The sequence below is a fragment of the Poromitra crassiceps genome, assembly GCF_964638095.1.
Source record: "Poromitra crassiceps genome assembly, chromosome: 5".
Taxonomy (NCBI): domain Eukaryota; kingdom Metazoa; phylum Chordata; class Actinopteri; order Beryciformes; family Melamphaidae; genus Poromitra; species Poromitra crassiceps.
Window position 1 is genome coordinate 52565960 of NC_139642.1, and position 14081 is coordinate 52580040.

The window sequence follows — 14081 nt, forward strand, 5'->3', positions numbered from 1 at the left end:
TTAATATTAAATAGTCTTTAATAAAGTTAAATGTTCCAAAAAGCACCCTGAGTTCTGAGTACCTTTGCAGTATCAAAAATGCCATATCGGTCGGGCTCTACCGCTCTTAACACTTTTGCCTTATTTTAAGCCAGGAAAATAACCTGTTAAAGGAAGATGATCGACAGTCCTCGATAAGCACTTGCTGGCAAATAGGCCCAGATGACAGTGAGCTCAGTTACAAAGCGTCTGAAAAATACAGATACAGGGTGGGGCGATCATCCCTAACATCACAACAAATATGTCATCTACCCTGCGGAAGTGTCCTTGGGCAAGGCACTGGCTGAATGGCCGAGTTTTAGGTTGCCTTCCCTCCTCTTTCCACACCCGGGGGAATGCCCTGCAGTACCCGGATGTGTTAACACGCCCTTTTGGAGTGTCAGTTGTTTACATTGTTGTACATGAGTTCATATCGATGTTCCCTCCCCTAGGACCATCCTCATTCTGATGGAGTTTATTGATTTAGATTTCCAATAATTCTTTGAAAATTAAAGATATATAATGTTTAAATGCCATTTTGTACTTTATTTTTTATACATAGATAGTTCACCACTCCTCCTTTTGTTACCTTTAATTCCAAGTAGGGTTGTCAAAAGTATCGATAGTATCGATAGTAAGTATCAACAAAAACTGAAACGGATACATACTCATTTGCAACAGGTGTCGATATCGATAAGTATTTGAAACGGATACATACTCATTCAAAAAAATGTATCGATACCAGTAGTGCTTTTGAAAAATCAAATATACTACTGATTTTTGTCTCTCTATCATTGGGGGGTATTAGTCTAGGGAATCTGTGAGAAAAAATGACCCAAACTTAAACTAATTGCAACAGAAATTATTTTTGTTGTATTCAGCTCTTGAAACCTTCCAATTTAACATACTAAAAATCCCAGAAAATCCCAGTAGTGGAACATTGTCAAAATTGGCATTGTCTCCTCAAAGGAGGTTATGTTTTCGGTGCCGTTTGTCTGACCGTTTGTCTGTTAGCAGGAGGATTACGGCAAAACTACTGGGCCGATTTTCATGAAACTTGGTGGAAGGGTGTAGCATGGGCCAAGGAAGAACCCATTACATTTTGGGGCGGATGCGATCCGGGTCGGAGGGGGCGGGGCTAGGGAAAAGAGTCCGTTGATAGGGATAGGAAGGTCGTAGAGAGTCTGGATTCGAGAGGTGGGTAGGGGGCATGGACAGGTGTATCGGGGGGAGTGTATGTGGGAGGTGGGAGGGGGTGTGGTCAGGAAAGGGGCAGGGCTAGGAGAAAGCCCTACCAAACATACTGTAACATAAAAAATAAAAAAAACATAAAAAATGTAAGTGTGGCTAATATGTTCTAATGTTAGTTAGTGGAAAAGGGTGAGTTTTCATGCACATCTTGTTCCCTCAGACAGCCATCGCAAACCATAACTTCATAGTCATGTCATTCATTCATTCATTCTCGCATTGGAGGCAATTTGATTTCGGCAAGGCACAGCGCAAGTTGTAGCTCAAACATGCAGACGAGTGGACAGGTAGGCAAAGTGTTCTCCATATCCGAAGGTTATGGATAAGTTGACCGCCATTTATCGTCTGTTACCAATGACAGTCATTGTCTGTTACCATTCAAAGTAGGCTAGCTTAATAAGCACTTACTAGTTACCTAATAGCTTACTAATAGGTATAGCTTAATAATAGCTTATTAAGATACGTGTACTATCTGTTGTTATTCATTTTCTTTGTGCAAATAAACAAACATAAATAAACAATAAACACTTACTCTGGAGATGATGTAGCCTACCACTTGTGCTCTTCTCCCTACTTATACTCCAACCACTTATAAAGCCTCAGCCAGGCGGTAATGCAACATAAAGGATGCCAACTACCACAAAACACCACAGAAGGATTTAGTACATCACTGATGACATCACATTTGCTCGAGTGACATCACTGATGACATCACAATTGCTCAAGTGACATCACTGATGACATCACAATTGAGGGAACATGTGCGTGGATGACCCCCCCCCCCCTAGGGAGAAGGCAATGCCAGGTACGTTACTGTAGCTAGTTAATGGGCTCTCAATGTTGCTGATCGCTCAGTTTTTAGCTGGTAACCCTCAACCAGTTGGCTAGTTTGCTATGAACCGCGCCTCAATTCTATACAGGTTTGCTAACGCTACGACGAAATTACTTTTACGTGTCAACATACATTTGTAGCACTATTGTTGAAACTGGGAACAACTTGAAGTAACGTTAGGACAAGAGTTTTCGTCGTACAGTTGTTGTGGTTGTCCTAGGAATGCTAACGCTAGCTAGCTAATCCAAACAAACGCGACACAGGACTGTCATCGCGTGTTACGTCGAGAGTCGATAACGGAAAAGGAAAGGTATCAGCGGCCATGAAAACGTTTTGCCACAATAGCCCTTTTATCTTAAAACACGTATGTATTACCTTTCCACTGAAATCGTTCCCCGTCTATGTGCGAATGTAACAAAAACACTGCTGCTTGTCAGATCATCTCATTTCCGTAAAAACACAAAACGCAAACAGACGTACTACGTCAGCCAACAGTTTCGGAAACGTCATACGTGTCATCTGATTGGTTGAAGCCATGACGTTGTTCGGGTGTTCCAGAGCTCTGGGTTGTGGTTGTTCCATTGCAAAATAGGGAAGTCCGCAGCGCCACATTTCTTGACGACGCTCGCCCTACTCTGCCTCTGATTGGCTGTCATGGTTCTGTGCTGTTGTCCCATTGGCGCAAGGAGGCGTTTTCAGGCCAAAATGGCGGCAGCGCTGTCAAAAAAGCAGTCACTTGGCATCTGTACTCTTCGGTACAAGTGCAATACTCGAACAAACCACAGGAGGGCAGTCTAGGTTCTACGTACCGGTCTCGGGGTCTGTTTCTGATGCGTAAAACAGAAATACGCCACAAAATCTGATAAAATACATTACACACACTAAATAAATAAATAAATAAATAAATAAATAAATAAATAAATAAATAATCAAGAAAAAGTTATCTAAAAATGCTGATTCTGCATTAGGTTTAGGCTGGTGAGGATTTCCTGATATGCATAAGGCTGACCTTTTATTTAAAATTTTGAATGTTTCTTCCCTTTTTAACAATAACGCTTCAACAACAACAAAACAAAACAAAACAAACAAACAAAAACATACCCCCAGGGCAGAAATATGGAGAAAAAGGTGACACATTCTAAATGGGCATTCGACATCTGTGACATCACTTGTTGCTGGGCGTTCTGCTGGGCTTGATATCACAGGTGTGTACAGTTCCATTTGGGGAACAGTGGCCAGCTGCTTTAAAAAACAGTCTAGATACAGCTGTTTGATTTTTTTTTTATCCCATTGCTATATATACCCCTCCCACATATTTAATGCATTGTGGTCTCCAACCTGCACCATGCTCTTTGGCTGGCTGCTGCCTCCGCCACCATGCTCTTTAAAGATGATGGCACAAAAGAATACATGGTTTGAGTTTTGTATGTACTTTGGTAACTTGAGAAATGAAAAACCACACGTTTGCATGTTACAGTTACAATAAGTACTTTATTGGTTCAATAATGCTGCCAGCCAGCGCCTGGCAGATCGATATACAGTTCTTCTATTTACAGCTTCTCATATAGACATACATGTGTTCTTTTGTGTATAACATATTTTGGGCTGGTTTCTTCGTCCTAGCATACAGATGGTCCCCATTGAAAGATGTGGTGAATTTAGGCTGTTTCTGTGTCTGTGAAAGTAGCCCTATATAGTCTTGGTTCATTTGCATGTAATGTGTCGTTACATGTGCAAATCATCCGAGGGTGCAGCAGTAGTTGGCAAGGATAAGCAATGTGGTTTTGTATAATGAGTGTGCAAATTTGTGCATACTGATCTGAAATGCACAAACTATATATACAATAGATACATTTAAGCTATCAATATAAGAAGTGACATCTGATATTAACTGTATTCAGTAGTTTCAGTTTTACACTGATAAACTTATCATAAATGCTCTTACAATCTGATATTTGACCAAAAATCTCTTTATGCTTACTTGATTTGCATTTCTGAATTATGTGCGGGCATATGCAAAATAGTGTTTCATAGATGCTATTCATACTCAATAATTATCATCTTGATTTTCATTTAATCTTTCTGTTATAGACTTACAGTACAGCTGTGCACTTACAGGCATGCTTGCTCACACACAACTCCACATCATCCATTCACACGACGTACATCTAATACACCTATATCCACACACACACACACACACACAGGTGACCACACACACACCCTCATGTATTCACCTCATACATATATTATGTCTTACATCATGCCTCAACAAAGCCATCTACATCCGAATCACGAGTTTTCTCGTTTCACCATGTTTGTAAATGATCTGCTCATTTCCCGCTAAAGCAAAATCACTCAGAGTTGCAATGTTAAGAGAAAAATCGTTCAATCTCAAAATCCAAGGTTAATTTTCACATTATTCATAACAATGAGCAATTTTGTTGGTTTGTTTCCCATTTCACACGGAGGTTACCTTTCTTCCGCTCCCTACATCGCCATGCTGATCTGCATAGGTTGCTCGAACAGGCATAACTGAAGCTGATGATACCTGCTTTCTCTTCTTTGTATATGTCAGTAATGGCTCTGGTTATCCATCCATGCTCTCCTGTTTGAGCGTGGCTTGGTCTCTGAGTAATTACTGTATGTATGTCTGTATTTATTTTATATATCATATTCCTGAAAAGAGTAGCTCTTTCGACAGCGCCTACACCTCACGACGCTGTACATCGATTGAAATCCTTAACCACAATCGATCTCTTTCCTATATTTGAAGTGTACGTCCCTATGCCTCGTGGTGCCCGTCTCCTCTCCCCCGCCGTCACTTGAGGAGGGATATGTCGTCGGCAAAGTCCCCGTGTGGGCGGAGGCAGCGGGCGAAGCGCCACTGGCACACCATGAGACACAGCGGCAGCATGAAGAGAGCGCAGATGCCCGCCATGATGTAGGCGATGGTCATGAGGGTGGACTCGTCCGTCTGGGGGATGTTGTAGCCGCAGTCCTCCAGGTCGAAGCCGTGGAACGGGCCCTCTACTGACGCCGTGCGAAACTCGTCGTGCACTGCGGAGAACGGGGACAAGTTAGGAGACAAGTCTAGATATCTGTAGGGTCTCGTGACTCTCATCCAAATGCACGTACTCATTTTGAAAAATCCATGTCGACTGATGACTTGAGGAATACAATGATTATGCCATCCAATATGCTACTATTTTGTGAGCATCCATCCATCAATCCATCCAAATATACCTGTTATATATATATACGGTATATATATAAAAAATAGTAGCAATCCAGGAGTAAGAGCAGGTGTCCGTTTAATGCTCTTCCTCTTCCCTAGGCAGTGGAGTCAGAATCCGAGGACTGTAACTAAGTGTACAGCCAGGAACTCCCAGATGTCCTGCTCATTTTTCTTCTTTCTCCTTTACTCCCATATTCTGTAGTTCCTCCATCCAAGCCCTTCATTCTATTAATATCCAAACCTTCCTCATTCTAAAAATAGACATCCCTGTTCTAAAGATAGTTGTTCCTTCTCGCTCTCTCCCCCCTCTTTGTCCCCCCCCCCCCCCCCCCCCCCCCCCCTTCCTCACCGTGGCAGGTGCTGACAGCGAAGCCGATGCGTTTCTTCTCACGGTCGAAGACCACGTAGAAGCCTTCCATGATGACAGCTCCCATGACTGTGCCCGTGCTGGACTGGGACACGGCAAACTTATAGCAGTCCTCCTGGACCGAAGCCACGTCCTCTACGGGCCGCAGGTATTGCTGCAAGGAGGGACGGAGGGAGGGAGAGAGAGAGGTAGGGAGAGAGAGAGAGAGAGAGGGAGGGAGAGAGAGAGAGAGAGGGAGGGAGAGGGAGGGAGGGAGAGAGAGAGGGAGGGAGGGAGAGAGAGAGAGAGAGGGAGGGAGGGAGAGAGAGAGAGAGGGAGGGAGAGAGAGAGAGAGGGAGGGAGAGAGAGAGAGAGAGGGAGGGAGAGAGAGAGAGGAATGGGGTTAAATGAGCTTAATTTAATGCCTAGAACAGTGGTCCTCAAACCTTTTGGGCTTCAGTACCCCCTTTCCCTGATTTCTGAATCCAAGTACCCCCTTGACCAAACTACCAATTTTTGCTTAGAAAACGGCAAGAGAAAACTACAGCATAGGATGCAATGAATGAATGATAACCCACCTTTTGAAGAATATAACATTTACAAAATAAGAAATTGGGTGGAAGAGTTGCAATTAGTCACTCATTTTATGTTAATGTTTCATTTATTTTCATGATTTATTCTTACATTTTTCCATTTTCCCCTTTCTCTCAAGTACCCCCTGTCTTACCTCCACGTACCCCTAGGGGTACGCGTACCCCACTTTGGGAACCACTGAAGCATGCAAAAAATATTGGAGAGGGATAAAACGACTTATTGTGTGACCAGACTTTCCGTAGGAGTGCATATGGAAATTGTAATTTTGCATTTATCCATGGTTACAGGCAGGCAACTATAGGAGAGCTCAAAATCATAGAAGATGTACGATAGCAAACCGTGGACTGCTTTGTCTCACAATTTATAGGAATGATAAAAAGTGTTTTCATCCGCAAGAAATATCCAGAGTGACAACCTCACCTCACATTAGCTGGACAGGTAAATTATACAGCCGTCCCTCAGTGCTATTCCTACAGTGCAATGCATTTGCTTCTTAGTTAAACTTTTTACTAGAGCTGCCACGATTAATCGACAACTATTTTGATAATCGATTAATCGTTTTGAGTACAATTTTAAGAGAAAAGGTCTAAAGTTTCTTTACTCCTGTATGACAGTAAACTGATATTATCTTTGAGTTGTGGACAAAACAAGACATTTGAGAGCGACGTCATCTTGGACTTTGGGAAACACTGATCGTCATTTGCTACCATTTTCTGACATTTTATAGACCAAAGTACAACTCATCGATTCATCGAGAAAATAATCGAAAGATTAATCGATTATGAAAAGAATCATTAGTGGCAGCCCTAATGATTTAGCCCAATGAAAGAATGTATATGAATGACCAAATCTGATCAAAGGGTGGGTCTGTGGTCTAGTGCGTATCTATTTGGTTGAGGCAAAGCACGTTGGAGTGGAGGACGTGAGTTACCTGGGGGAGGATGGAGATCCGGAAGGACTGGTTGCGATTCTCGCTCATCAGATAGAGGGAGATGACAGGGAAGATGTGCCATGGTGTGGTACCAGCCTGCCAGCACACCAACTGCTCCCCCAGCCAGAACCCCGAGGGGAACTGCTCCGTCTGGAAGCACGGGGAGCAGGACACACAAGACATGACGTGAGGGTTCCTTCCACCACAGAGGGTTGCTTACATTGATGTGTGGAGAAGTCTGGACGATAGTATACATGCCATTCAAAGATTGTGTTGGAGTCAGACTGACCTGTTGAATGGGACCGATATTGGACGTTTGTTAAAATCAGATATTCGAAACAATCGGTCAATACTAGACCGGTTGTCTGTGGAAAGCACTTAACCTGAATTGATTCTAATCCAACTTTCAATTCAGTCGTTGTGGTCTAAATGCTGATTGAAAGGCTTTTCAATCCATCCAGGGGTGAGAGTTGTCTTTCTTATAATGCAATGAGTGTGAGGCTTGTCAGGGTGTGGTAGAATAACACCATCTACTTTGATCGGACCTTCAAGACATGGGTGATGGTTAGGGCAGTGGATGAAGAAAATGGGGAAAATGAGAGAAGATAGAGAAGTTACAGATAGAGTTATAACAGCGTATCTACAGTATGGTACAGAAAGGACTGACCGAAGAGGCAGCTTCAATGGCCTTGACAGCAGCCTGGAAGACCTTTCTAGGTAGGCGCAGGTTGGTCGTGCCACTGTCCACAATGCTCTTATCATAGTTATACTGTAACAGAGAGAGAAACCATTTGTTAGCTATTCTTCTCAAAGATTATTCTCTGTGCTAGTATCAAGTACTGATTCTCCATTCTTTCTTTCTTTCTTTCTTTCTTTCTTTCTTTCTTTCTTTCTTTCTTTCTTTCTTTCTTTCTTTGATTTTTGCATCCATCCATCCATCCATCAATCCGTCAGATCTCACCTCTTTACAGTCCATGTTGAGGTCCTGTCCATTCACCTCAATGCGCACGATAATAACCTCATAGTACCACTCTCTGCGGATGGGCGTGTACCAAAGCTCTCCTACGTAGAGTGATGGGTCCACTCCTCCAATGATCTGAGAGCACGGGGGGACGCAGATGGTCAAATACTGGCTCCAAATATGGCATTTACGGATTTACGGATGTCTGTGTGTGTGTATCCGTGTGTGTGTGTGTGTGTGTACGTGTGCGTGTGTGTGCGCGCGCGTGCGCGTGTGTCTCACCATGCTGCCACCGACAGTAGCACTGCCCAGGGAGTAGTTCTGGGTGAAGCCGGCTCCACACAACTGGAGAGAGAAGAGGTTGGGGACCGGAGTTTGGCGGACCAGAGAGTCAAAGAAAGGCTCCAATGTCTCATCAGGCTAGAGAGAGGGAGAGAGAGAGAGAGAGAGAGAGAGAGAGAGAGAGAGGGGGGGGGGGGGGATAGATGGGCAGGATAGCTTTACTCCTGAATGGCCAAACCAAGCTGCTGTTTTTAGCTTTCAGCTTTGAATTTCCAGATGATGAAAGCACAACCCTCCAAAATGTCCTCCTCTCTCTCGGTCTGTTTAACCACATTTCCAGCCACCACCTGTCTCCATGTCATCATGGCAAAACCTGCTGATAACATACAGTACACTCACAAGGAGGCGATAAGTCTCCCCCTCTCCTTCATCCCCACCCCTCCCTCCCTCCCTCCCAGTGTTGGGTGGTAACGCGTTTGTATTATAACTTTGTCCCACAAACAAGTAATGTAATGAATTCCTATTTTAATTTTTGTGAGAACGTAGTTACCCCAAATGTCAAGATTGAAGTTGAACGATCCAAAAACGACATCCCACCTCCATTTACAAATTCAAATGTGCAAATTCATCTTAATCATAGTGATTGTCCACTCGCACTAAGCCTGTTTAGGTAGGCTGGGGGAAAAAAAAAAAAAAAAAAAAAAAAGTCATGGAAAATGCCATGTTGATTTTCTCTGGGTCAAAGTCTTTTCACTACATTGATAGTGTACTTAACAAGCACAATGATGACCAGAACACTGGACACGAATGCAAATAGATTTCTCTGATCAGTCACAGCAGAAGTAAGTATGCAACGTAGAGCAAAGTAATACTTAAAAAAAAAAGTGATGCGTAATGATTAGGCTACTTCCTTGAGTAACAAGTCAAATTCTGCAACCTCACCTTCCTTCCTCCACCAACCTCCACCCATCCTGTTGCTGAGCTGTCTCTGCAGCCAGAAGTCTTGCTGAAATGCCCTACAGACTCCAAACCCCTAACCTGCTCACTCACAAGTCCCTCTGGATCAGTTCTCATCTAAAATGTCATGTATATGTGCTTCTATGTATCCTGTCCTCTCGTATAGGGTATCTGAACGTTTCAGAGGGCCACATTTAAGACTTTTTAACACCTTTTTATTGCTACCTGGTGTTTGGTACAGGATATATGATTAAAAATACTACTACCATTCTTGTGTATAAATCTGTGGACATGTAAATTGTCATTGGATGGTTAAAAAAGATAAGAGCTGTATTACTTACTCGGGCTATCTCTGCGTAGGCCAGGCCCAGGATTCCCTCCCAGTTGGATCCGTTGATGAAGAAGCGATCCGATTGGGTGATGGCGGCGATGTTGGCGCGCAGCGTGGCGTTGGGGCCGTGCGGGACGGAGACCAGGTCGGTGCCCAGCTCGCCCTCCCAGCGACCCTGGGTATAGGGAACATAGACACTCCTACCAAGGTCCCGGTACGAGTTGGAACTGTGAACGGAAGGTAGGTAGTAATGAGTCATGATTACCCTGGGATCACCTCTGCCAACCGAGTTTGCCTGGAGGCCATCTTTTCGCCCCTGTTTGTTTGTTTGTTTGTTTCTCGGCGGGATCGCAAAAAGTTCTGAATGAAACAAAGTCTCGTCATGGGCCGAGGGAGGACTGCTTAACTTGCCATGCCCACTGGCCAAAAGGGGTGTGGTAATGGGCGTGGCCTAACACAAAAAGCCGCCTAACTTCCAAACGAATTCACGCAACACTACGAAACGTTGTAGAAGGTTTGGCGGCGGTATGCACTCTACCGAGTGCCCTCTGTAATAGCCACAAAACGCGTTGTTTCTTTAGATTTCATGAACCCTATCACAGCCGAGGCAAAGCCATTCCTGACGTTGGGTTTGGCCGAAGTTCTCCCCCGATGGCGGCTAAGGACGCTGGGCTAAAAAATTGGCGTTTGACAGAATGAAAATAGCTCCTTTCTTATTACCTGTTCACCATGTGTGTGACTGAGTGTTTCTGTTCACCATGTGTGTGACTGAGTGTTTCACCAGTGCCTGTGTGTCTCTACTCACAGTGAGCGGTGGTAGTATCGGCGCAGGAAGGGATGAGCGGCCGCCCCCACGGCAAAGTTACTGCTTCCTGTATCCACCAGGATGTTCAGCTAATGAATGGAAAGAGAGAGAGAGAGACAGAGACACAGAGAGAGAGAGAGACAGAGAGACGCAGAGAGAGAGATAGAGAAGAGAGAGAGAGACAGAGAGCGAGAGATAGAGAGAGAGACAGAGACACAGAGAGAGAGAGAGACAGAGAGACGCAGAGAGAGAGAGATAGAGAAGAGAGAGAGAGAGAGAGAGATCATTCACTAGATATCTGCTGCCTGCATTCGGCAGAAATCGATAGGTTTGTAAAAACGGTACTCGGGTAACATTATGGAATTGATTACATGATGTTCCATCTCTGAAGGACAAGTTGAATCTGTATCTGGAGACAGAGATATCTATTCATAAAACTATTTGGCCTCCAGAGATAAAAACCAGGGTATTTTGAGCATATTTGTGGCTGTGCTGGATAATTCAAATACATTTATGTACCCAGTAGGTACAACACACACACACACACACACACACACACACACACACACACACACACACACACACACACACACACACACACACACACACACACACACACACACACACACACACACACACACACACACACACACACACACACACACACACACACACACACACACAGACACGCGCCATACTTGCAAACATTAGGCTGTGAAAAAGAGGACCCCTTTGAAAATTAGCGTTATTTAGCCACCTTCGTGACTGGATAATTCAAATACATTTATGTACCCAGTAGGTACAACACACACACAAACACACACACACACACACACACACACACACACACACACACACACACACACACACACACACACACACACACACACACACACACACACACAGACACGCGCCATACTTGCAAACATTAGGCTGTGAAAAAGAGGACCCCTTTGAAAATTAGCGTTATTTAGCCACCTTCGTGACAAGCTAGCATCAAATGGATCTAGCTTGGTTGGTACCACTGGATGGCTGTTTAGGTCATCTAATTTCATATGATGATACTAGAAGGGTCACTCTGGCTTGAAAACTGAGCCCACTACAGCCTCTGAAAGACAGTAAACTTATCGAGAATCGGATCATGACACCTAACTCATCACGGGGCACCTGAAACGTTTCCGAAGGCCGCAATTGGCCCGCAGGCCGCACTCTGAGAAGCCCTGATTTAGACCAACATGGTCCCTCTATATTCAGTATGCAGTTTTTATTGAAAGATCAATTGGTCTATATAACCCTAAACAGCAGCTTGGATTGGCCAATCAAAAGTCACGCTATCCCTCTCTCTCTCTCTCTCTCTGTCTTTCCATTTCTCTCAGATTCTTTTTTCTTTCTATCAGTTTCTCTCCTTATTTCTCCCGATCATGCTCTGTATCTGTTTCTCCTTCTCTGGAGTGTCCTGTGTTGTTTCCTGTTGCCCTAAATGTCCTTCTCTCTCTCTCTCTCCATCTCTCTCTCTCTCCTCTTCCCCCCCGTCACCCTAACCTCCTCCTCCTCTCCTGTCTGCGTCTCGATGCGACTATCAAATTTTGCGCAATCAGTCAAAACAGAGAGTGAAGTGTGAGTGGAGCAGACAGACTGCTGTAAAGACAGAAACATACATGTATTTAAAATGGCATTCTTATGGATTTTCATACTGCATCTTTTAGATAGCATATATTTGGTATATTGCTATATATTTTCATGTTGGACATGTTTTTCATTCATTTTTTTCTTCGTCTCATTTTTCTAGTTCTACTGCTGTTACTTGACATACCCTGCACAATACTATAATAGAGTTTTCATAGTTTTCAGTCATATACAGTAGTTAACAGGCTCTTCTGTTATAATTATCAGTTGCAGTATGTTTAAATACCCAATTGCTATAATCCCATTTTATGTTCTTTGCAATGTCTCATTTTGCTGCAGCATGGCCCAGTTTCCCCACAGCACAGGCATCATTGAAGTTTCATTGACTGACTGACTGACTGACTGACTGACTGATTGATTGGTTGGTTGGTTGGTTGGTTGGTTGGTTGGTTGGTTGACTTATGTGGTAAACAAATATACAGGCTGAAAGTAGGGCTGGGCGATAATTCAATATTATCATTCATCCTCTTTCAGAGGAATCATATGGTGATGATGTGGCGATTTCGGGATATTGTGTGACACACAATTCTGCTGTCTAAATCGATGATAAACAAATTAAGTATGCATTTTTTTTAAGGAAAATGATTTGTATATGTCTATTTTGTTTGACATCACACCTAACATTACCATTCGGTTCAACTGGATTCAATGAGATTGTGCATATGTGAGCCATATCGTGATATAAATTATATTAATACAGTCTGCCACAGTCTCAAGGGCTGGCCATGAAAACCATCTGGCAGCCATGTATTCTAACACACATGTCCATGATTCACACACACGCCTGCACTGTATCTCTTCTACACACACACACCATACCAGTACCACCACCAATAACACTCTGTACAACTACACACACACTCCGTCTCCCTCGCCTGGACAGAAATTTGCTGACTAATCTGGATTGACCTGTCTTGTCTGCTTCCTCCTTCCCTACACGCACGCACACACACACACACACACACACACACGCATGCGCACACAGGCAGTGACGCACGCACACACACACTCTGAGTCACCTGGCCCTGGACACAGTGATGCACAACACACACACACACACACACACACACACACACACACACACACACACACACACACACACACACACACACACACACACACACACACACACACACACACACACACACACACACACACACACACACCCTGCATCCTGACACACTGAGACATTGTCTCTCTCTCTCTCTCTCTCTCTCTCTCTGTCCGTCTTCCTGTCTTCCCTGGCAGAGCATCCTCTGCTCTTCCCCCTCCACTATGGGGGAGAAATCATGTTGCCATTACCAAAACACAACCAACCCAATTGAAAGTCAATGTAATCTAATGCGATGTCTGTCAAGCATCTCAATTTAAATGGAAGGCTTTTAAACATTTTTCATAGCACATACAATCATTTAAAACCATTTTGCCACAAAATTAAACATGAGAAGTGAAAACAAAGTAGAGCAGACCTGTTCAATGAGACTGGGTTGATAAGAGTTTCACTTTGAACTTAGTTGCTCGTAAAAAAAAAGAAATTTGCCACACTGATCCTTTGTGTCTGTCCGTCTCCATTCATTTCAATTCATTTTCAATGAGAGCTGTCCGTTGTCCGGGCAGTGCTGATGATGCCTCCATCTCTCTCCGATTTCAAAGTTTCTGGACGGACAGAGTCATCACTGTCCGTTTAGCAGACACCAGAGTACCAAGTACTTTTCAATCAATTTTTCTTTAATCAACGAACACGTTGACGTTCCCAACGGACAGAAATCTAGCCGTCAATTTTCTGATGGATCAGTGTGACCGCGGCTTTACTCTTAAAGTTTCCAGTCATCTCAAGATCTATTACAACGAT

The 14081-nt window shown here is 43.7% G+C and overlaps 2 protein-coding genes across 2 annotated transcripts in view; both read right to left on the reverse strand.

Moving 5' to 3' along the window:
• Positions 1-2554, reverse strand: part of pcsk7 (proprotein convertase subtilisin/kexin type 7) — a 35455-nt gene extending 32901 nt beyond the window's left edge. The window contains exon 1 of the mRNA XM_083637002.1: positions 2474-2554. The gene's annotated coding sequence lies outside the window, so the exon portion shown is untranslated. The remainder of the gene's footprint in view (positions 1-2473) is intronic.
• A 1070-nt stretch (positions 2555-3624) lies between these two features.
• bace1 (beta-secretase 1) overlaps positions 3625-14081 on the reverse strand; it is a 16660-nt gene continuing 6203 nt past the window's right edge. The window contains exons 2-9 of the mRNA XM_083637358.1: positions 10544-10632; positions 9749-9965; positions 8451-8588; positions 8169-8303; positions 7875-7976; positions 7208-7357; positions 5686-5857; positions 3625-5158 (exon numbers count right to left, since the gene is read on the reverse strand). Coding sequence (XP_083493484.1) covers positions 4920-5158; positions 5686-5857; positions 7208-7357; positions 7875-7976; positions 8169-8303; positions 8451-8588; positions 9749-9965; positions 10544-10632 — 1242 coding nt within the window. The 3' untranslated portion in view covers positions 3625-4919. The remainder of the gene's footprint in view (positions 5159-5685; positions 5858-7207; positions 7358-7874; positions 7977-8168; positions 8304-8450; positions 8589-9748; positions 9966-10543; positions 10633-14081) is intronic.